The sequence below is a fragment of the Urocampus carinirostris genome, chromosome 7, assembly GCF_059441175.1.
Source record: "Urocampus carinirostris isolate Australia breed hairy pipefish chromosome 7, RoL_Ucar_1.0, whole genome shotgun sequence".
Lineage (NCBI taxonomy): Eukaryota > Metazoa > Chordata > Actinopteri > Syngnathiformes > Syngnathidae > Urocampus > Urocampus carinirostris.
Window position 1 is genome coordinate 22,173,840 of NC_142355.1, and position 25,199 is coordinate 22,199,038.

At 38.6% G+C, this 25,199-nt stretch overlaps 1 protein-coding gene across 1 annotated transcript; it reads left to right on the forward strand.

Moving 5' to 3' along the window:
* The first annotated feature begins 344 nt into the window (after positions 1 to 344).
* On the forward strand, positions 345 to 25,199 carry stra6 (signaling receptor and transporter of retinol STRA6). Its single transcript, XM_088340169.1, has 18 exons — positions 345 to 409; positions 528 to 883; positions 4,562 to 4,628; positions 6,033 to 6,115; positions 6,224 to 6,357; positions 8,289 to 8,455; positions 11,231 to 11,356; positions 12,623 to 12,693; positions 14,481 to 14,560; positions 14,636 to 14,697; positions 14,774 to 14,936; positions 15,130 to 15,205; positions 15,470 to 15,603; positions 15,829 to 15,946; positions 17,386 to 17,487; positions 19,187 to 19,350; positions 19,820 to 19,957; positions 23,623 to 25,199. Exons 2-18 carry the CDS (start codon positions 813 to 815, stop codon positions 23,832 to 23,834), a joined length of 1,968 nt encoding a protein of 655 aa, XP_088196295.1. The 5' UTR covers positions 345 to 409; positions 528 to 812; the 3' UTR covers positions 23,835 to 25,199.

Below are 25,199 nucleotides of genomic sequence, written 5' to 3' on the forward strand. Positions count from 1 at the left end.
ACATTTTCATGGAAATTACATTGATTTGGTCCGTTTTAATATACTCAGAAATATAAGGCAGACCAGATTAAATCATCCAAAGGGCTGGATTCGGCCCGCGGGCTGTATGTTTGACATGTCAGGACTAAATAGTCACGACAATATTCTCTTGACTTAAGAGTCTAAATAATAATCTGTTGAAGGTAAAGTGTCAAGTTCAATGAACTTGTTCTTGATCCTTATCAAGGTGTGCAGTTCTTTTATTATCAATGCAAGGCCGGGCCTTGTCTTATTAAGACGTAGTATTATCGTCATGGAAGGCCACATACCGTGCTTCATTGCTTCATTCCCAGCTGTAGATTCATAAGAGAGCACATCTGACTGCAGCAACAGGTCCAACAACACAACCTCACAAGTAGATGTAATCCTGGTAAGCAGCAGGTGGCCTTCCAGATTGGCTGCCCATTTTTCCTCTTATTCGCTCCTTTCACACTCTCACACACACACATACAGACTTTTACCCCCCTTACCCCTCACTCTTTCCTCAGACTTCCAGCACAGTGGTAACCTTCCAGTGAAACTGGGCCTTTGCGGGTGGACCGGGCACGGCACGGCCCGCAACAGTGACGGTAACCATCTGTGCCCAAACAAGAGAGCCAAAATACCAGGACACCTGAGCTGACCCGACGCTAGGCAACGTGGACGCCTCCCTGGCAAAAACGAGGAACTTGGCACGGGTTTCTGTCTCACTATCACAGCTGTGTGCCTCATTGAAGTTGTGGTGAGAAGTTCCCCCGGGTGCAAAGTTTGGAAGTTGAAAAAGAGACGGCACGATGGATCAGGATGCGCTGATGGACTACGAGTACCCAGACTTTGAGCCTGTGTCCAAGAAGATTCATATCGAGTGAGTAAAATAACTTCACATTAGTTAGTGGCATTGCTTTATTGTGGCTTAAGTTTTAAAATGTGTGTAAAATTTTACTTGGCTACCGACATATCGAATTTATTTATATATCAACTCAACTTAAACTTTATTGTCTAATACACTATATGCAAGCACGGCGGCGCAGTGGTTAGCGCTTGTGCGGCACAGTTCATGTCATGGGAACCTCCTGTGTGGGTTCAAATCCAGCTCCAGACTTCCTGTGCGGAGTTTGTATGTTCTCCCCGTGCTTGCGTGGGTTTCCTCCGGGCACTCCGGTTTCCTCCCACATTCCAAAAACATGCATTTCAGGTGAATTGGCCGGTCCAAATTGTCCCTAGGTGTGAATGCGCGAGTGAGTTGTCTGTCCCCGTGTGCCCTGCGATTGGCTGGCAACCAGTTCAGGGTGTCCCCTGCCCACTGCCCGGAGATGGCTGGGATGGGCTCCAGCCCCCCCGCGACCCTAATGAGGATAAGCGGTACGGCTAATGAGATGAGAATGAGATGACACTATATGCACAACATACGGCACGGATGAAAATACTTCCGCTTCTCCGCGTGTAAACATGCAATTGATAAGGCACAATACAAATAAGCAAAAGCAGCCAGAACAGATAGCAGCAGTTTTTCTCTCCAAAAATATATGAATACACCGATTTCAAGTAAAAAATGCGCAAAAATTTGTGCAAGAAATGTGTAAAGCACACCCCTAATTTTTGACTGAAATGGGTGTCAAATTTTGTTTCATTTTTGTTCTCAGCTCAAATTAAGCTTTGTTTGTAACAAACGCTTTGAATATGGGCAGCAAATAAAATCATGTATTGACTTTGTAGACTATGAACACAATACCCACATAAACCTATCAATTAATTATTTAATGTTCTTTAAATGCTACATCCATTGCAACTTGGTCATCTTTTATACATTTTGTGGTCTGTGCAGCCCTCTGAGGCGCTTTGTGATGAAGGGCGTCACAAATATACATGACTTGACTTTAAATTTTATTTTTATTTTACATTATAATTTACTTATCTATATTTTATTTTTAATTTTATTGATTGTTAATGTAACATCCATTGCAGCATGGTCATCCTGGAAGGTGATTTACCTCATGTGCGGTCCCTTCTCAAGGTTTCTTCATTTTCCTCATGTTGAGGTTTTTGAGTATTTCTTATCCCTCTTGTAGGTCTTAGATCAGGTGATGGTGTAATAATAGTCTATAATCTTTAATCTGTGCAGCCCTTTGAGACTCCTTTTAATTTCGGCCTACACCAATAAACATGACTTGACTTGACATTATGTTAACGTCTGATTCATCATCAGATATACCAAAAAGTTATATTTCAGGACAACTTTCTGTTTTCTCTATTCTATAACATTTGTTCGTGGTATCACTGAAAACGGTGTGTTAATGAGATAAAATTGATTTTCTTTTCATATGTGTTCTTTGGCACCGGTGGTCTAGTGGTTAGGATTTAGTGATCTCACCGATGTGACCCAGTTTCAATTTCCATTGCATCCAACGTCTTGCGATTGTAGTTATCGATATTTTTCAACCGCTCGATCAAAAAACGTAAAATCTAGCGTGTAACAAGCACCCGTACTTTGAGTTTTAGATTTTCATTCTTAAACTTTCACACATTTAAACAAGGAAATATCACTATAACATTGTTTTTTTTGAAACATTTTCCTCTCAGGGACATTTACAGAAGATGGAAGGGTAAACTACAAGGTCAAATTTTATTAATGTAATTTATATAGCACACTAAAATCAGTGCTTTTGTTTTTTTCATTCTTTTTTTTCTTTTGAATGTAGAGCAAATAATTTATAAAACATTTCGGAATCTTACAAAAAGTTTTCGATAACTTAATGCAAAAAAGGCAATACAGACAATAATTGCTTTGGAAGAAATGGCTAAAAACTGTTAAATTTTTAAATACAGTGGTTTCACTTAATTCGACTTGTTTTTTTTAAATCACCAAAGAATCAGTTTTGATACCACACAATGAGTTTTTGAAACCGTTGCTAATTAGCGAATGATTACTCAGATGATTAAAATATTTTTCCATGCTTTGGTGGCCTTACTGTTACAGATTTCTTATGTGATAATTGATTACCAACATCCGATGAGCTTGTAGGAAACATTTACGAAAAAATACCGGCTTTCTGAATATATCATATGAGGTAATGGCGTTACAGTACATCAGTATGGTCATTATCGCATACTGCAGATGTAAGTAGTTAAAGGTACCCCACCGTAGTTTAAAAAGTTTACAATATGTTCTCTATTAAATATGTGTTAATATCCAACTGAGCACAAAGAGCCTTCATATATATTTTTCTACTGCCCCCTCTCTGCTTTTATCTTACTTTTACCCTTGGTCCTCACTGAGGGCATTACTCAAGAGGAAAAGAGGCGGGATGGGGGGGGGGGGGGGGTGGGCTTTGGGGGTTTGGTGATTTCATGCGCGTACTTGCAGTTTTTTTAAATTTTAGAATGAAAATGGTGAAAGTAACAAAAGAACTGTTTCAAATGCCAACCAAAACTACCAAAAAGATGAAAAAGGAAGAGTTTGATCGAGCGCATCTAAGAATTTAACATAAATGCACGCGGAACAAAAGGAGCTTAACAGAGGCTGCAATGATGAATTCAGCCGAAAGATGGCGTCAGCAAGTAGAATGTTTTGAAGTCACGGACACCATCTTTGAGGCCGTTATTGAATGCCAGGATTTAAGTGATGGAATTTAGAAAAAAACATATAATTCCATTAATAACGAGCTATTAGAAACATGAATAACTGAGACGGTCCTACCTCCCATGCATAAAACAAAGAAGAAAAAGAAAAAAAAATCGGTACATTATTGCCATTTTGGCACGAGGCTCACAATTTGTTAAATGAAAAAAGGTGATAGTAAAAATTAAATAAAAAGAGTTTGAAGCAAATTCGGGGCCATTAAAAAAAGGCCCTTGGGCTGTAGATTTGGCATCCTTGTTTCTGTTTTAGAGTAGAACGGGGCTGGGTGGAAACAAAGAATATTTGTCAAATAATCCTGAATTCAAACTGTCATGGCAAATAATAAACTTAGTTGATTTGCGACCCTTTTAGCTTTAATGTGGCTTTTTAGCGCTTTTAGCAGTTTCGCAGTGTGTAAACAGAGAGACATCCGCTCTTCAGAATGTGACTGTAGTTGTGAATTTTGACATTGCGCTACATTTACAAGTGGTTTGATGTGATGCCAGCGTCGGCTCTTTCAGTCAGGGCCGAAGTCCCGATTTGACTCTATGTTTGCACAGGTGAGTGGCTGTTGTACACACTATCCATCCTGAAATTCACCATCCGTTCATGTCGCGTACTCGGCGAGACTTGCTAGGAATAACGAAGCGGTAATGACTTCCTCGTGACCACGTATTTTTGCTCTTGTGGAGAACAGTAATGTGAACGCAGGGATCAGTTGGTCCCTGCACCACGCTCGTAACAATCCGGTTAAATGCAAATCTGTGCAACAGGATTTCAGCTGCCACAAAAGGTCCTGATGGTGACGTGTGAAAAGGTTTAGCGAGGTGTAGGCCTTCTCACTTACTCAAGATTTTGTGCTAAAACACACGCTGATTGTTCTTTGTGTGTTTGTGTGTGTGCCTGTGTTTGTTCTTATTTTAGAATAATTCCTCCATGTGACCCCACTGCAGATGACAGGCTATACCACATATGCATCAGCGCAGTATCAGTGAGTGTCTTTTTATAGTCACATTCATTTTGTTTTTTGTGAATTTTGAAAAAAGATTTAGTACGAGAAGGTCAATGAACTTTTAAGCAGTGGCGTGCACATAGAGACACCCGGTGGTGCTAGAGCTCCTGCTCCTCTGCACAGTTTTAAAAAAAACAATTCTGTTTATATTTGTTAAACAGTTTACTGAGGTCAATAATGACTGTCCAGGTCTTTTAGAAAATTAGGGGAAACAATGGGGGGGACCGGTGGTGAGTTGAAGTTTACCAGGATTGTGCAAAAAATTAAAATGATCAAAACTGTGCTGTCCTTTCTGAATTATTGTTGTTGTAAGCAAACAATTTAGTTATTTGTATTCATGATGTTTGACCGTTTCTAAAACTGTGTAAGTCGTACCAAAACGTTATTATGTGCGCATTAAAATTGAAGTTTCATGTATTAAATTTTCATGCTTATATCAAAAGCGCCTTTTTCTTTTTCCTAAAATTTCTGTGCACACAACTGCCAGCACGTGTCAAAATATTGGCCAAGCTACCACCAAACACTACCAATCAACAGCATTAACAGAGCCTGTCCGTCAGTCCATGAGGCTGAAATAAAGTCTTACCTCCAGTAACTATTGACAATTTTACGTTAAAGTCCAATTATAGTAACAAGACGGCCTTTTATGCGTTTTTTTATCATTTCATAGTGTGCACCCAGCACATTATAACATTTTTTGCACGGGGGGAATAAAAATCTTATCGTAAATTGCTAATGAAGATGAAGTCCGCGAAATCCTGCACTTCTATGTATAACGGGCAACACTAAATTTACTGCAAGTTGTTGAAATAATTGTGTAAATAAAATAAACCCGTTTACACACATTATCTTCGTTTTTATTCAACACAGCCTGTCTTGCTGTGTGTAAGTAGATGCTACGATGTTTGTGAGGTTTATTATCACATAATAAGGGGAATTGCAATCCTTAATAAGGGGAGCTATTGATGAGGTTGAGGGATAGGATTTTATCCGATATCACAGCATAACTAAAAAAATATCTTTTTCTGGACATGTGAACCTGATTTCACTCCTTTTGACAAATTGGCAGTTCAAAGTTTGTCCCCACAGGTCCAATTTAGAGCGAGACATTCTTTCTTTAGAATTTGTGTTTCCAAAACGTGTTTCAGGTCATGAAGGGTCACTGACCTCTCACTAGGCAGAGATCTTGACTAATGATGTTTCATTCATACATCAATGGGTGGTACTAAAAAGGAACTGCCTTTTGTGTTGCGCTAGAGCTATTAAATCCCTATTTTTTAATACACCTGAACCATCACGATGCCAGACACTGGCTCATTTTTCTTTTACCTTTGCCATGGTCCAGCTAAACTTGTAAATAAACTTCTGTATATTCTCCTCTAGCTTGTTGTCATGCTGATCCTTGCTGTTTTAGCAAGGCGCACAAAAACTGGTGGTCAGCAGAAAGGACTTCCAGGTTTACTCAGGTAAGCGGTTGTAAATTTTAAGTATCTTCTTCCATTACAGGAATAGCTGTTTGTGATTCCATGCTTCTAATATTTGGACTCTAAATACCCGCCTCTTGGTTTCTGTAGCCCAGTCAACTTTCTGGACCATACCCAGCACAAAGGCCTGGCGGTGGCAGTGTATGGAGTGCTCTTATGCAAATTCTGCGGAATGCTCATATCGCCAAACCCTTTGCCCTTCACGACAGAGGCCCAGAACAAACGTGAGGTCATTTTCGTACTTCCTCCTCCAACATCAGTCCTCCTTGTTTGTTTCAACACAAACTATAAACCGGCATTAGATAGCAAGGCATTGTTATGTCCTGTGAGATTAAGGCTGAACTTTGCACCCGTGCTGTCTTACACATGGTCCCTGTGTTACATAATTGTATTGTTTTCCTTCCTTGGCTTTTGTGTTGTTTTTGACCAAATGGAAAATAAGCTGTTTTATCTCTGAAATAAAATTATGTAAGATTTCGCTTAACATTGTCAATCCCAGACGCTGCCCTACTTACCAACGAAATTTGAATTTATTCATAAGTTTCTTCAGTGCTATCTTTTGTATGTTTAAGGTTTATACAAATATGTTTAAGGCTTGTATAAGTAACCTGTATTGTTTCGTACTAAAAAAAAACATTTCATCAAATAATTTGCTCTATAAGGATATATAAAGTTGAGTTGAACTTACTTTTGGAAGATGCGCTTCAAGAGGTCCTCTTCTGTGGTAAAAAGTGTCCAAAAAAAAGCGTTCCGACTATTTTCTCAACCGCATCAAGCTTCCATATCCCTCTTTCTTTTCAAGAGAAACGGCTCGGCTCGTCTCTTCTTTACACTTTACACAAACGATATGGAATGGATGCACGATAAAAATGTCAAAGTTCTTAGCACGCTGAGGATAGTATAAACATAGACAGTATGAAATGTTTGCATACGAACTAGGACGAGGAAGCGTTTTTTTTTTACTTCCTTGTGGATGCCTGGTGAACTCTCACAGCGCCACACATTGGTAGTGGCGGAAAGACGCACTACAGTTCTGTCCTCTACTTGGAAAAAGGTGCACACAATACAAAATCTAACTTACAACAATGTCCAGATATTTTTCGACATATACCTACCGTTTAACGTAAGTCGAATGGTTGTAAGTAGGGGAGCGCCTGTACTTTGCACAATTCAAAAGTGACAGGTTTGATAAGTGGATTGGGTGGAACACAAGGCTATTTCCAATCACTCAACTGTTTTAACTAAAACTGCTAGTCAGGAAGTGCTGTGTATTTATTATTTGATGTATTTTACATACATATTTATATTTTAAAAAATTATTGTGCACATCTTAATGTTTTTGATGCTTAACTTAATATCATGTTTGATGCAGGTGGACCAGCAGATTGCTTATTCAAAGTACCAACACAGCAGACATAGAATTATATACAGTTCTGTATTTCATTTGGCGGGAGTAATTTCCTTTTTAATGTTAAACTAATAATGCAATATTTATCGGTATTTGATCATCCGGAAATAATTATATTTTCCACAATTTTCCACATGTTCTAACTAATACCAATGTAGCCCAAACCCTAAATCCTAGAATTAATGATTGTTCTTTTGTTGTTAGCTAACAATCAGTCCTGGGTAAATGAATGAATAATTGAAGGTCTTTCCTTTAATCAAATAGATTTTCTCTAAATTATATAATCTAAATCACAATAGTTTACACAACCCTTCCCAGAATTAGAAATTAAAAATGTATTGGTATAATAACTCTACCCACCCTTGTTTAAATGCCAATTTTTGCAATAAAAAAAACAAGATATGTTTGGCCTCTTTAAGAAATCCATAAATAATTTGACCTAGAACCTGCACAAATCAATAAACAATTGACTTTTCGGAAGAAGAGAATAAACTAGCCACATTCAAACTTCACTTTTATATCCTTCACTTTTATAGGGTGCAAACTATGTTAGTTGTCTGTGATAGAGTATAAATCTGTGCAACTATTATGATCATCCCTGCAATCTCTTTTTGTAAATATACACATGAAAAACAAGGTTAAATCAAAAGTTCTAATGAATATCTTTCATAAAATGGATGCAAATCGTTTTGTTTTTTTTAATGTCCGGGTCTTTTACGTGTAGATGTTTCCCACTTTGTTCTTCAGAAAACTGGATGATCCTAGGAGTTTTCTTTTACCCCGCGCTTTACTACCCTCTCCTGGCATGTGGCACCCTGCATAATAAAGTTGGCTACGTCTTGGGAAGCCTCTTGTCATGGACGCACTTTAGTATCTTGGTTTGGCAGAAAATCGACTGTCCCAAAACACCACAGGTATGTACTGTTCACAGCACATTGAAAGTGTCTTCATTTTCATAGACTGTGCAGTGTATTTAAAGTAGAAAGGTGGATACTAAATATTATACCGTTTTCAATCTATTGTTTCATTTCATTTATTTTCCACAGGCAGTTACATTCCTTGTGCACACATGAAAATATAAGTAAAATCATCAACAGAAAGAGTGTGGGACGAAGAAAACTTATTACATCCCACCTTATATCTAATACACACAAAACCCAAAGCAAATTTCCTGCAGCCCGTCGGACTGACATATACAGCAGGTTCGAAACAAGCTGTACAGTTCAAACTCAACTCATAGACAACAATTAATAGTTTTGTAACAAGAACATTTTCAGACCAATTTCATCACAATAATATATCAACATTATAAGGACAAGTACCAAGAATGGGAAAGAGAGGAAACCAACATGACAAGAGAACAGATATACATTACAGAGCACACTAAGACCCTTGCAGTGCACACTGTGACCAGACCCACTGTTTGTCGCCTAGTATAAACCTGTGAACATTTTTGCATTGTTTCAGTTGTAAACTCAGACTATTCCAGAGTTCGAGTCCTAGCTATTTTAGAGTCTTCATAGCCTCTCAAATGATTAGCCCTTTCTTGAGTTTCAAATATTTTCTGTGTAACATTTAGTTAAAAGCTCGAAATAATATTGTAATTGTATTATATTTGCTGTGAAATGGTCGTCACCCTGAGATTCGATCTGCAACCTCATTAGAACTGTTTGAATCTAGGCTTAAAACACACTTCTATTCTATAGCATATGAATAACCTTTATTTTATGATGACAATATGTAAAGTAAATTACATTTAGTTATTTGTGTATTTCTCTGTCACCTATGTTACAAATAATCCTGATGAAACTAACTTGTTTTAACCTGTTTTTTCCTATTTCTGTTTTCTATTTTTCTATTTCAAACATATGAGTAATCATTAAAATACACACACATAGTTTTATTAAAATACACACACGTTTCGGGTTTTTACTTTTATTGTACGTAACGGAAAGCTCATGTGTAACGTCATTGTAAGTTTCTGAGGCGCATGCGTGACTTTCCAAATAAAAAGAGACCACCTACCTGGAAGTGGGTGAGAAGAAACGTTCTGCTTTTCAGGAACGGACCATTTCTTCCCCCCGCTGTATAACGGTCTATAAAACTCTAAATTTGCTTTTTGCCTGATTACTTTAGTCAGTAGTGGATTAATATCTTCATTAATTCTAACACAATATCTGTGTATGATTTATTTTTGCAACATCGGTTGCAGCCTGGTCATCCTGGAAGGGAATTACCTCATGTGCATTCCCTCCGCAAGGTTTCTTCATTTTTCTAATGTTGAGTTTTTTGAGTTTTTCCTTGCCGTGATGTAGGTTTTAGATCAGGGGATGGGGTAATAATAAAAAGTCTGTGGTTTGCAATATTCTGTTGCCTGTGCAGCCCTTTGAGACTCTTTGTGATTAATGGCGTCACAAATAAACATGACTTGACTTGACTTATATCTGTCAAAGTCCTGAAATTTCACCAACTTAGACTGCAGAAACAGCTCAGCCTTGTGAATGACACACAGTACTCATTTTTGGACTGCAACAAACGGTTTTACTGTCTTTGAAAATTGTTTCCCTAGAATTGAAAAAAAAAAAACACCATAATATTTATCGTTTCTAACTGAGTGAAATGAATGCTTTCAATTCAAAGAAATTTGTCCCCCTGTCTGGTGGTCTTATTGAAGATGTTTTGAAAAACGTAATCACTTTAGTCTGTGCCATTGCCATGCAAGTTTTGTAATGGTTGTCCAACTTGTTTCTTTGATAAAGTTACAGGAATAATATGCTAGCTGAGAGAAAATGTTTACCTTAAAACAATAGTTTTAACTTTGGAATAACCTACACTAGGATGATAGTTTTAGGCCCAGCCTTGATATTATTTTCTCACTAGATGTAGCTGTATACTGTCGTGCCACCGAAAAAAAACAGAAGACGACAAAAAACGGAGACTCAAAGTGACCAAAACGTGCAACATTTGTTTTTAAAAGAAGATAAATAGTTAAAGAAAAAACAAAGAGAAAAAAACATAAAATAAAAGAAGAAAGGACAACAAAAAGAAAAAAGGACAAAAAGTAAAACTCTAGAAAAAAGAAAAAGAATATGAAAATCATTAAAAACAAAGAAAAAAGAAAATGGCTTTTTTTTATTTTGTCTTTCTTTTCTTTCATACCTTTTCTAATCTTTCTTTTTTTTAAATTCCTTTTCCCCCCCAAAAAATCCCCTTCTTTTGTCTGGATAATAATTGGAAGAAGAAAAAGGATGCTTTTTGCTCACTTCCCCGTCCCCGTAGTTTGTAGTCTTCCTTGGACCCATTTTTTGTTGCAATACACATAACAGCGACATCTAGTTGACAAACATAAGAATGGGATGTTTTTATCAGCGCTGTTTTTTGTGGAAAAATCCCATTTGGCCTAACCTAGCTTCAGCGGCCCCCAACTTAATTGAGTTTGAGACCCCTGCTTTATGCCATTCCCGAAATGTTGTCAAATAAATGGAAAAATGTCTGGATTTGTGATGGATGCATTTAACAATATTCGTCCGACAAATTCAGTAAAACCAATAGGTTTATCTCACCACACAATGAACTGATGGTTTGTCACATGACTCAACATTAGCCCAATTTACTAAACCTATCCCCAAATTGAATAATATTGTCCAGTGCAATGCCCCCTTCTAATGCATTGTATTTCTTTTTTCTAGATATATAAATACTACTCGCTGTTCTCCAGCCTTCCCCAGATAGTTTGCTTGGCATTCCTCAGTTTCCAGTATCCTCTTCTCCTTTTCAAGGGCTTGAAAGGCACCGACACGCACAATGTTACCGAGGTGAGAAAGTTGTCCCATCCCATCCTTTGACGTTATTCTGTGTACTGTACTGTGGTCTCAAAAATACACATACCACATATGAGAGCTGAGCCCTTTCAGCCGTGATCCTTCTCGAGTGATGCAATGTGCCAACAGCTTAATCATTTTAAGTAGATTTGATGTAATTGGTTTATGTTATGTTCTTGATCAGATTAGAGCAGGGAGGCTGTGTTTTTTCACCGAGGAAACACAATGGCATGTTTATTTTATGCTAATCTTGACATGGGTTTAGCTATGCTGGAGTGAGGCGATTTGTCCATGCTCGCAATCCGGCATCAAAGAAATCCTCGAACTACACTGCGGTAATAATAGAAATACGTGATTGTACTTGAGCACGTCGTTTGGATACAGTAGTTGATATTTTTCAACAAATCGAATTGTATCCGTTAGCTACAGCTCCAGTATGTAAATATCTTAACTAGTAGGCTCTAATTTAGTTGTTGAGAGTCTAAAGTTTGTTCTCATCAAACTAATTTGAATTGAGTCAAATATTTGTGGCAGCCATTATGATTTAATTTGTAATGTTTCAAAACTAAAAAAAGAAAAGACATCAAATAAAAATAACAAAAAATACAGTCAAAAATAGAAAAAGCATCTGCCAGTGCAATACATTTTTAATAAAACATTAGTTGAACCTGTTTTTCTGATAAAATAGTGATGAGTAGCATTGCTCTAAAGTCTTAAATTCAGAGATACCTGTTCACGGTTGCCATGGCGCCCCTCCTGTTCCGGTTCTTGACAATACCTGCCACTGATTTTATTGTGAAAAGCTAATGCATGGCACAACCTCCCTGAACTTTAAATTTACATTGTATGTTATTCAGCACTTTCTATTGGTATTTTTTAAAAAATGTGTTTAAAAAAACAATATTAATTTTAATCATAAGCAAGAAATATTGAATTAACTGTCATATAAACATGCACATCTTTAAATACTTTACATAACATGCTCACCTAGAAAGAGCTTACATGATTGTCCACGTTCTTGCGTTTACGGGAACCCAAAACCCTAAAAATGGTTGGCCAAAAGGAATCAGAATAAAAATGGTGCAGTTTGTTCACTCTCGGTCTCTGTAGTTTGTATTCTTGCTTGTGCTTTGTAGCACTTGTTTTCTATTGAACTTAACAGTCCAGCAGCATCGAGTTGTCACATATTACACAGTGTCCTGTTTGAATAGGATTGCTTTTGAAATGATTATCTTTATTTTTTTCTTCCTCACATATCAGGATCTAAACAGCAGTTACTACGGCGACTATGTGAGGAAATTACTCGAGAAAAAGAAACACATGAAAGCCAGGTCAGAGAGTCTTCTTTTTATACCTTCTGTACATGTGCTGTGTTGCAATATCGTATAGTTAACCCTAGGATGCATGACCTACAAGTACATACAATTTTCCATGAGTGGGGTGAAAAATTGGTGGGGGGAAGAATACAAATACTCATTGCATCATGTCATAAACATGTTTTATGAGGATTACCGGAATTATGACAATATTACAACTTGTTTTATTTTGAAAGATTCTGAAGAATAAAAACCCCTGGGGCCACATTTGAACCCACTTATGCATCCAAGGGTTGAAAAGTGGATTCTTCACCAAGATAAATGCAATCAGTAGAAAGAGTACTGACTTTTGGACGGCGATTCTCCTATTCGCTTGGATGTTTTTCTTCAGTTGAGAGGATTTTGAGTGGAAGATTTTACTTTTTAAGGCGGTTGGATTGGCACTATTCACAAGCCTGACTCAAAAGCTGCAGTTAGGTTTAAGGCTACAGAAGGCAGAAATGAGTGAGAATGTGACATCACACCTTAAAACCCACAATTCAGCAACTGGAGGATATCCAACCTCCCTCCAATCTTCGAAAATATACAAGCGGAACCCTACAGTGTGGGAATAGCTTGATTACATGTGCAAAGATATCAACCAAAACAAACAATGGGAACACAGGACAGATCCTAAGCAGGGTCACTTCAATCAGTGCATGCGTCTATAACCTCTTTTGATAATGAATGACTGGAAAAGTTGTTGGTATCGCTGTAAAATAGGAAGAAATGTTCCTGTCCCTTTTCACTAGTTAATGCCGTTAATTCAGTTTAAATATAAACCAGGTGTTCTACATGGTGCCTGCCAGCATTAGGTAGAACACCTGAGCATCCCACGGACCGGGTCTGAAAATAGCTCACCAGTAATGGGTCATAGTCAATTTTTAGGACATTTGATTTCTATGAGTGGTCAGCATGTCCAAAGCACAGTTCTGAGTTCCTGGGATCAAATCCAGCTACCAGCCTTTCTGTATGGAGTTTGTTTGTTCTCCCCATGCTTGGGTCAAAATTAGGTTTGTGCGCGAGTGAGTTGTCTCCTCTGTATGCCCTGCAACTGTCTGGCAACCAGTTCAGGGCGTCCCCTTCCCATTGGCCGAAGATAGATAGGATGGGCTCTGGCACCCCCGCTACCATACTGAGGACAAGCGGAGCAGATGATGGATGGATGGATGGATTTCTAAATGGCATTAGAAATCATCAGTGTCTTGAAGTATATAATTAAATCTTGCACAATTATCTTAAAAAGGGTTGGATTTATAAATCTCTGTGACAATGCAGATTTTTTTGGGTGGTCGACTTGGCCTTGAACTTCAAATAGTTATAACCTATTAATAACATAATAACAACATAGTAACAACAAGTCAAGTTAAGTCAAGTCAAGTCAAGTCATGTTTATTTGTATAGCCCTTAATCACAAGGAATCTCAAAGGGCTGCACAGACCACAGACTATTGCAAACTACAGACTATTATTACACCATCTGATCTAAAACCTACATGGGAGCAAGGAAAAACTAAAAAAACTCAGCAAGAGCAAAATGAAGAAACCTTGAGAACGGACTGCACTTGAGGTAATCCCCCTTCCTGGCTGCAACGGATATAACATGAAAAGTTGTGGTTTCAGAAATAAGTATCAAACTGGTAGCAGAAGAAATACCTCCTGCTTTCCAAAAAAAATGGTGACCCCTGCTATCAACAATCCATCCAAACAGCATATTCGAATATATGTAGCATGATGTGAGTAATTGTTCAACTTTCACTCCAGCATTTCAAGCACAGAGACACCTAAACTTCCGCAACGAATAATGGATGCTGTGAAATCTTACATTTATACACCGGAAGAAGGTGAAATTTTTTTGTACTCTTGTTTTTTTCTGTTAACTCCTAACAACAATACTCACGCTTTACATTTCCAAACAGCGTTTAGGTTCCCTTTAAAGTTGGCCATATCTGGAGTTGTGTCATTTATAACACTTTATCAGGTAACTGGTGTACCCCAATGCTTTAAGTGATATGCTCGTGTGTGACATTGAGTTGAAGACATGTTTTATTCTTCAGGTAGGCCTGCTGCTCATTATGGCCGTGGTGCCATCCCTTCAAATCGCCCGCATGGGAGTCGATGAAGACATCGCTAATGTTTTAGCTGGCTTCAGGATTGTGCTCTCTCCGGACAAACACGAAGTGGTCCGGATAGTTCTCTATTACATGTGGTGTGTCGAGGGTAAGTGAAACCGACGGAATGGAAATAAATTCACAAAAAAATGTCCCAAGAAAACTCACATTGTAAAACCGTTATCAACTGAAGGCGATTTCTACCGTAACACATATAAATAGAAAATAGATGATTTTACATTGATAGCTGTCCATGTCCCACTGAATGTGCTCATTATGATATTCAATGCCTCTTCTGATAGTGTGCTACATCTCGGCGATGACCCTTTCAACCCTCGTCAACTTGGCGATGTTCATGAGGTCCATGGTTCTCCATCGGTAATAACACGACACACATTGTCAAATCTTTTCCCGCCATTCTTTTGCCTCTTTTTTGCAGCAGCTCGACACCGGGATTCTACCGTTATAATGCAGCGGCACACATGGGTATTATTCTAACATAATGGCATCGTAATCTCACAGGCAGACGGAACATTTGTTCTGCATGAATATGCGTCAATATGTGAAAATGGCTATTAAAGTTAATGCGATGTTCGGCTATTATAGTCAATCGCTCCCCTCTTTTGCCTTTTCCTCCTGCAGATCCAACCTAAAGGGGCTTTACAGGGGAGATATCTATAATGTTTATAACTGCCAGAGAAGTATTCGGGCTTCCCGGCCAGCTCTGGTCTGCTGGATGGGATACACCAGCTTCACGGCAGCTCACGTATGCATCGGTATGATTGATGGATGAAATACTAATTTGCCAATGAAGTATGACCATTTTTGAGCCCTATTTACAGCAGTAAAAATTCAAATTCGGAGCCCTGAATTGGCTGTGCATGAGTCTATTATCTCATTCTTTTTTACTAAATTGCATTTCCTAGCGTTTGACTCATTTAGTATGATGAAGGGGTGATTGTTTTGTGGCGCACTCATGCTGCTGTCTCTCCCCTCTCCAGGCATGATAGTGCAAACAATGGTGTTCTTCTTCTGTCTTCTCATCGCTGTCTTCCTCATTATCATGCCCATCCTACACGGACAGAATTTATTCCTCTTTCAGATGATGTGGAGCATGTGGTAAGAACACACATTATAGTTAGTACAGTAAAATTTGGATTATAAGGAGGACCTGACTACAAGCCGCACCCAGTCCATTTTAAAAGGTATAAACATATTGTACATACTGTACATAAGCCGCACTTAACTATAAGCCGCATGTGCCCACATTGAAAGATGAGATATTTAGTATACAGAAAAAGTTTTAATAACATACAGTACTATAAGCCCTTAACGGGCCGTCTGACTTTGATAAACAAATATGTGTACGATGCCACCAGTCACTAAAATCCGTCATGCCACATATCTTTGGAAAAGCTTAAACTCTTGTGATTCAAGATATGATGAACATTTCAAAATACACTCATCATCCTCTGGGCTGTCTTCAACTTATTCAAATGTCTGCGGAAAAAGCCTTTGTTACATAAAGGACAATCCACAGAATCCGAATATGTAAATTATTTACTCCAAAATACACAATAATGCCTGCTGCTAACTCTGAGTCTTTCAGGACCAGAACGGGAACAGGACCCACTTTTACCACAAGTTTTATTGAAAGAGAGAGGAAGGGCTGTGCCCAAGATCCGGTGTTCGCTGGGCGGGGGAAGCAAGTCGCTCCCGTACTAAGATTGTGATTCGAACACGGAAGTGGATCTTCCGTAGCGAGCAATGGCGGTGTCAGGAGCAGAAAACTGGTCGGTAGGACTGGGAGAGCAAGACGTGGTCGGGGTCGGAAACGAGACTTAAGTCGGGATGGGAGAGCAGACGTGGTTGGGATCAAAAACGGGTGGTAGCCGGAGACAAACGGGAGCAAAAACGGGACAGGCGGGAGTAAGGGGTCGAAAAAAAGGCTTGCCTTGAAAAACAGAGGTTCGCAGACGGACTGACCACAGGGGATTGACAGGACTCGGTTCAAATACTGACAGGGAGCCAATCAGAACCCGCGGCGGTTGGAGCCAAATGAGCGGGCACAGGTGATTCACATCGGTAATCATGACAGGAATCCACCTTAAAAATGTCTCCTTCGTTGGATGTTGTTTCTTGTAATACGTTTGTTTCGACACAATATTTCTGTTTTCAAATAACCAGACTCGTAAAATTATTCCCAATATGGTAGTTCAATTGACATCTTTTCCATGATGCGGGTCTGTTCATGCTAGTTTTATTTATGCACAAAGCGCAAAATTAGATTAAACTTGCATCTTCCTCGACACATGGCGCACGTTAGAAAGAAAATGCATAAATTGGCCACATCTTTGCATAAGCCACAGATTTGAAAGGTTGGAAAAAAAGTCGCTCCTTATAGTCCGAATTTCACAGTAGGTAAAAATTTTAAAAAGTGGTCCAGGAGGTAGATGAAGCCAGATGATCTGCATAAGGCTGTTTGACTTTGCCATATTGTGATAAATCTTCTTTATGAACATTACAGGAGTTGGGTCATTGTGATTTTGTTCTTTCAGGCCTTTCTGGCTGATGATTGTCTTAGCTGTGCTGATTCAGCATATCACTTCCAGATTTTGTTTCATCAAAAGGATGGCTGGAACACGAGACCTTGATAACAGGTATTGCTTCTCTGTAAGAACAGAAGTTCTGATCTCAAATTATGAATATTTTGTGGTTTATATTTCACGTATACACAAAATACATTGTGAATCACCAAAATAGATGAAGATCCTCGTGGAAAAGACCATCTTCTTTTTTGTTTACAAATGTTACGAGACAGAAGTGGGTAGAGAAGCCAAAAATGTTACTCAAGTAAAACTACTGTTACTTTAGAATAATATTACTTAATTAGAAGTAGAAGTAGTCTCCCCAGAACTTACTTGAGTAAAAGTAAAAAAGTACCTAGTGGAAAAATTACTCAAGTACTGGGTAACCGTAACAACGTCGTATTTATTGAGTTTTTCCAAAACAACCAATCAAATCATCAAATTATAAAAGTCCATCCAATCATCAAAAAATGTATTTAGTTTAAAAGAAGATCAACATAAATTCAAGTTAAATAACCAAGTAACGACTCCAATGTTAACCAAAGTAGCGGAGTAAAAGTACCGTTTTTTCCTTCACAAATTTTTTCGAGTAAAAGTAAAAGTGTTGGGATTTAAAAATACTCCCCGGAGTAAAAATACTCAAGTAATTTAGCAGAATAAATGTACTTCTTTCCTATCCACCTCTGTTACTAATCACCAAAAAAGGGAGGAAGCGCATGATGCTAATGCTAAAACAGCTACAAGTATTAGCAACACAAGGGATGTAAATGGTGGGAGCTCAAGCACCACTGACTTTGTTGCAACTTCAACATTTTGAGATTTTCCTTGCCTTCATGTAGATTTCAGATCAGGGGATGTCGTGATAGGGGTCTGTGCGGCCCTTTGAAAATGTTTGTGATGAAGGGCTGTTCAGATAAAAATGACTTGACTTGACCGGACATGCATCTTATAGCATTAGCGAATAGTTACACTAGCATTAGAGTCTTATGTCGTTTATTGCTGGTTGCAAATATATTCAAATGTGCTGGGACATTTCAGAAAAAAGTGCATTCGTACAATAAATGCTAGGTGAGTACAATAAACGAACGGTGTGATACCAAAGTTCTGTTTTTTTACTAAATTACGCTTAACGGTCCATCCTTTCGTCACTTTTTTTTACATTGCCTTATAATATACAAGTGTTTCATCCTCCATTATAATTCTTACTCCGACAAAGAATTGCGATAAAGAAGAAATTTCAGATTCCAATGACTCTTTATTCAGTGGCTTGCGAAACTATTGCGAAACAGGTGGATTCCATTTATCATCGTTAGTCATTTAGATCAACATTGAATCCTTCAGATATCCTCATTAGACTTCTGGACAGAGTTTGCTGCACTGAAAGCAAAGGGGAATAATTTTGCACACCCACTGTTTCGTTTTTTATTTGTTAAGAAGGTTTAAAATATCCAATAAAGTGAATTTCACTTCATTAATTTTGTCCCGCTTATTGTTGATTCTTCACAAGAAATTACAGTTTTGTATCTTTATGTTTGAAGTCTGAAATGTGGCAAAAGGTCACAAAGTTTCAGGGGGCCAAATAGTTTCGCAAGCCACTCTATATGACCTCCAAGTTGAAGAACAGTTACAATTCATTAAAATTAATGATGGTGAACTATGTTAAAAATACCCATGGATATTTACCGTTTCTTAGATGTGTCTTTTTATAGGTTAGTCTCTCATTATAAATCAACACTTCCCTTGCATAACGAATACGCCTCCTCTCTTGCAGGGGCAACCTCTTCCTGCTGACCTACCTGCTGTTTCCAGTCAATGTTCTCATCGGGGTGCTGCTAGCAGTCTGGCGCATGATCATCACAGCCCTGTTCAACATAGTTCACATGGGACGCATGGACATCAGCCTTCTGAACAGAAACGTGGAAGCATTTGATCCAGGTTAAACTAACTCTCGGGTTCGTGTAGACAGCTTTATAAAGCAGGAACTGAGAGGGATGTACATCAACCTGCTTCCACCCTTGCTCAATCTGTTTTTAGTCGAGACTGTGTCATAATTCGCCCAAAGGTCACCTTAGAAAGACAAAAGTGCAGATTTGCTATTATCTCAGGGCTACTTTTGCTAAGAGACAATAAATGGTGCAATTGTCTTTCTTTCCTTTCCAAGCCAACCGCTGCTTGTCTGTATGCAGCGCAGCACAAGAGACTGTAATTGCACTCGGTTCTCGGAAATTGCTGCAGATTTGAGACATTCGTTTTCAGCAAAAGCGACTGCTAAAAAAAACAGAAAAAAAACTTACGATTGTACGGTTATTATGTGTGATTGCCTTAAAAAACACACGGAGGGGGTGGGCTTTCATGCATGTTGAGTGATTTTATTTTCCCCCCACTCACTTCTCTACGTCTGCAGCCTACCGCTGTTACGCTCATTATCTGAAAATTGAGGTGAGCCAGTCCCACCCCGTGATGAAGGCTTTCTGCGGAATTTTGCTACAGTCTGCAGGCCAGGAGAACAATGTCACCCAGAGGTCACGGGATGCTGAGGAGGGTGAGAAAACTAACATCCGCCTGAGAACGACAATATTTTCAGAAAAGCATTATTTTTCTTTTTGATAAACGTATTACACCCAAAACATCTAACGACTGTCATTTCTAAAAGATACCACTGTAATTTCTCAGCAGCCAAACACAAGATCTCTTTGTTTTAATTTGACTGGATTATTCCATAAATGCTTTCGCATCCAGGAGCAGGCCTCTGAAACCTAATCCCATCCTGACACTGTCTCACACGCGTCACAGATATGAAAGCGGAGCTAACTCAATATGTGACGAGCAAATTGAGTTACGTGTGGAATAATTCACAATGCTGTGGCAAATAGTCTCAATAAACTGTGCCAAAATCTATTCTGACATACTATAGACCAGGGATCTCCAACGTTTTTCCAGGCTTCAATTGATTTTTTGTTACTGTTTAGCGCCAAGGGCACCCGGATTGATATGAATTTCTGAAAAAGCAACTCAGCTAGATGGCTTGCTAAATAGCTAAAAAGGTAGCTTGACAGTTACTTAGAAAAGTAAACAGATAAAAACTAAAAGGGAGTTAGATAGCTAGCTAAAAGAGTAAAATTCCAACCAAATAGATAGAAAGCTAAAAGCTAGCTAGACAGGTGGCCAAAGTTTATCTTGATAACTTGAAAAAAATATGAATTGTTAGCTAGATAGCATGCAAAAAATGCGAAAAGCTACCTAGCTTGCTAAATAGCTAAACAGGTAGGAAGACACATATTTTTGTTCATTCACTTTTTAAAACCTATGAGTCGGAATTTTGTTTCCTATAAGAATAATTAATACAAAGATACATAAATTAGTTTAATACAGGAATAGATTCTCATTCTATGAATTTTAATTAATTTCAAAATAATCATCAATATTTTTCCCATCAAGCCCATGAATTTGAATTTATTTACTTAAATTTAAAAAATATCAACTTATCATGTAATTACTATGTAGTTACTATATTATAAACCAGGTTAATTATTTAAAATTAAATAGACTCTTAGATTAAATAGACTCAGTCAACTAATAAAAAAATATATATATTACTAGAAAATCACAATAACCCAGGAGCTATTTTTAAAACAAGTCTACAGGCACCTCAACTGTCCTCATGGGGCACCCTGGTGCCCGCAGGCATCACGTTGGAGACCCCTGCTATAACCATTCACAATATAGCTAAATATAATCAGAAGTTACTGTGTTCTATTTAAACAAATATTATTACTGAGAGAGAATAAATCATTGATGAATGAAGAAGTCACTCAATAAAGTGATTTTTAAAGGGATTTAGCGCCTCCTAGGGGGAAATATTTCATGGATTCAGATAACGCGCAAACGATCTAATAAGTGTGTATTTTTAAAATACTTGTAGTGTATAAATTTCAATGTTACATAACATGAGCCTCACTTAGACGGGGCGACAAAATTTTCGCGCATTGCTGCTACGGGTACTCAAAAATAGAAAAACCTGGGCAAAAAAATGAGAAGAATAATGGTGTGATTTGGTCACTTTTAGTTTCTGTAGTTTGTTTTCCTCCTTGTGCTTCGTGGAACTCATTTTCAGTTGCACTACACTATCTGGCGACATCTAGTGGTTAATCAATACACACTGCCCCTTTCGATGCTTGCTTAACCGTTATGCATGATAACACTAACCCAATGTTAAATCTATCACACCCTGGTCCTCATGGAAGGGGGATTACTACTTTGAGTTTTGAGTTTTTCCTTGCCCGCATGTTGGTTTTAGATCAGGGGATAGTGTCATTGTAATCTTGTGCAGTCCTTTGAGACATTTTGTGATTAACGGCTGTCCAAATAAATGTGACTTGACTAATGTGATGTGCTACACGGATTAATCCTTTCGGAGATGATGACAGCCGATAAACTGCTCTAATTGCATGGTTACTATTCATACAGTCGAGGGACTGTTTCTTTCCGTGTGGTAATTATGGGAGGTGAGCGTGTGTGTGTCTTTGAGCGTGTTTTCGTGTTCCCATCGCGTCTAGGGGATTACAATATGATTGCTTTCTATTATTACTGTGCCTGTGATATCTTTATGGTCCTCCCTCCTTCGGATTTGATATACTATGGTAAAGAAGACATGCATTTTCAGTTGACCTCAATATTAGATACACCTGTAGAGAGCTCTAAGGATGTTACTGAACGGGGGTAGAAAATCAAATGTATTGACGAATGAATAAGAAAAAAAAATCTTGTTTTCGATTGTGACTTAACTTGGGGGAAATAAGAAAAATTGCATTTTTGTTTCAATGAAATCAGGCAGGGAAACCATTTTGGTGCAACTGGCCGTGCATGAATTCAGATGAGCTTCATTGTTATGCTTTCTCTGCTTACAGCCGCTACACTTATGCTGCTAAAATTCAAATTTGTTATGGTCCTTTTTAGAGCAGTTATTGAATTTTGAGGCTACATTTCTGGGATGTGCAAGAAAAAAATACTCTTTAATTCACAATCTGTATTTTATTTGTGTTTGTGTTTTCGAAGGTATAAACTGTAATCCTGAACTAACTCATGAGTTAAAGGGATTTACCTCCAATACTAAAGCATTAGATGTCATGAACCGGAACAGGAGGAGAACCCAAATGCGTGACATTTCTCACACAAGCTTTTATTTTACCGGAAATGGGGCAATCATGCACGTTAACCCAAACGCCAGTGATTCGGCGATCATTGGGTGGAAGACGTAAGGCAGTCCAGAGTGGAATGACAGGAAGCCAGAGGCCGCCGAGATCAATACCAATTGCTCGAGCAGATATCAGACAGATGGAGGGATACCGGACAGGACGGGACGGACAGGATTGATATCAAAACAGGATATCGAAATTAAACAGGGCAAACTAGACGGAAACAAAACTGGAGATCGATATTAAACAGGACAGAATAGACGGGAACAATACCAGACAGGAAACACAGGCAGGGAACGAGACAGAGTCAAAACCCACGTCTTGCGGGGCAGAGGTTCCTTGACGGACTGACAAAGGGTGAGTGAGAGCAATGAGCTTAAAAAGAAGGGAAGCCAATCTGTCAACTAGCCGCAGCTGGCACCACACGGGCGGGGCTAATTGTGAGTGACATTAGATTTGATAACATTTAATTTAGTTTTTGCTGTCTGAGTTAAATGCTGCTTGAACTCTGAGTTTACAGCTTTAAAACTTTAGAATTGTGGAAAAATATTATAAATCTCAAATGACAAAATTCAATGCGAATTTTCATGTGATTGCCTCGAAACAAAAATAAAATTGATTGTCCATCCATCCATCCATTATCTGCACCGCTTATCCTCGGTAGGGTTCCGGGGAGAATTGATTGTTTTTTTTTAATTTAAAAGCTAAAAAGGAAACAAGAACTATTGTACATGTTTTGGAAGGGGGGTTACCTAATGCGCGGTCCCTTCTCAAGGTTTCATTTTCCTCACGTTGAGGTTTTTGAGTTTTTCCTTGCTCTCTTGTAGGTTTTAGATCAGGGGATGGTGTCATAATAGTCAGTAGTTTGCAATAGTCTGTGGTCTGTGCAGCCCTTTGAGACTCCTCGCGATTAAGGGCGTCACAAACATGTCTTGAGATGACTTGACCTCAAACGATGCACCCCACCTTTTAAGATACAATTTGAATATCCCATTTCTAAATCTGTGTCCAGGTATCCAGCTGGTCCAGCAAGAGAAAAAAACGCTAAAGGTATCGAGTGCCAAGCGAGCCCGAGGCCACTGGCAGCTCCTCTACACGCTCGTCAACAATCCGTCACTGGTGGGCACCAGGAAGCATTTCAAGCGATCCGCCACCGAAAGCTTCGTTAATGGCAGCCTGAAAAGCAGCAGCAAAAAAGAAGCCGAGGCGGCCGACAGCAACTGAACTTCACCAAGTCCGGCTCAACAAATACATGATGCGGTCTTGGTTATTTTCCACTCTTTGTGTAGACTCGCAGTTAGGAATCAGCGCCTCCGGTAGAGATCTTGTCCTCCCGTTCTGCTTTGTTCTGTGCGTGTTCTCCCCTGGTGGGTAGCTTGTGAGGGGCTTGGGGGTTGTTAGTAGGAAGCTGCTGCAGGCTGCACGTTTTCATCATGATGTGCAATTACTTCAATAACACTCTTTTGCCTAATCAGTTTGTTGCCACTTCAAATAATGCAAACCAAATGTATAGACGTGCTAAGCAGTATTTTAAGAGAGGGTATTTATTCAACAGCCTGACTATTTATAGCTTACATTATAGACTATGTCTCCTATTTCCCACTTCCTGTTGCATTTATTTTTTTTGTCTCTGTAGGACAGGGGTCTCCAACCTTTTTCAAGCTGATAGCTTCTAGTTATCACAAAGGGCACCCAGTTTTGATACAGTTCTAAAAATAACGACGTATGTTATTACTTGTTTATTACTATGTTATTACCAGGTTACGTATAAGTAGTAAAAGTAGGGTGAAACAGACTTAGTCAACCACTAATAAATATTTTTACTAGAAAATCACTATGACCCAACACTGGTGAGCTACAATATTTTCAGGTCTGCGGGCACCTCCACTGTCTTTAGGGGGGTGCTTCCTGGTTGGAGACCCCTGATTTAAAGCCTACTTGAGAATCATGTCTAATAGACTATGTCTCCTATTTCCTACTTCTTATTGCTTTTGGGGTTTTTTTTTGTCCCGGTAGGACAGGGGTCTCCAACCTTTTTCAAGCTAATAGCTACTAGTATTCACTAAGGGCATCCAGTTTCGATACACAGTTCTAAAATATCTATAGTATGTTATTACTAGTTTATTACTATGTTATTACCAGGTTAACTTTAAGTAATATAAGTAGGGACTCAGTCAACCGGCCAAAAAAAAACATTTTACTAGAAAATCACAATGACCCAGCACTGGTGAGCTTCTATATTTTCGGAACAGGTCTGCGGGCACCTCACCAGTCCTTAGGGAGGCATCCTGGTTGGAGACCCCTGATTTAAAGCCTACATTAAAATCATGTCCAATAGACTATTTCTCGTATTACCGACTTCCTGGTGCATTTCATTTTGTTTTTTTTGTCTCTGTTGGGTAATAAAATATGAACAGAGGAATGAAAAATCTGGTGGGGCAAATGCTACACTCCTTTACATTGTTGATGCAACTTCTCTGTCTTCCTCAAGAAATATCTATTTTTTTGCATTTGTTTGCCAAATGACCATTTCTAAATGAAAATGCTACAAAGGTTCTAATTATGATATAAAATAAAAGAGTAAAATAA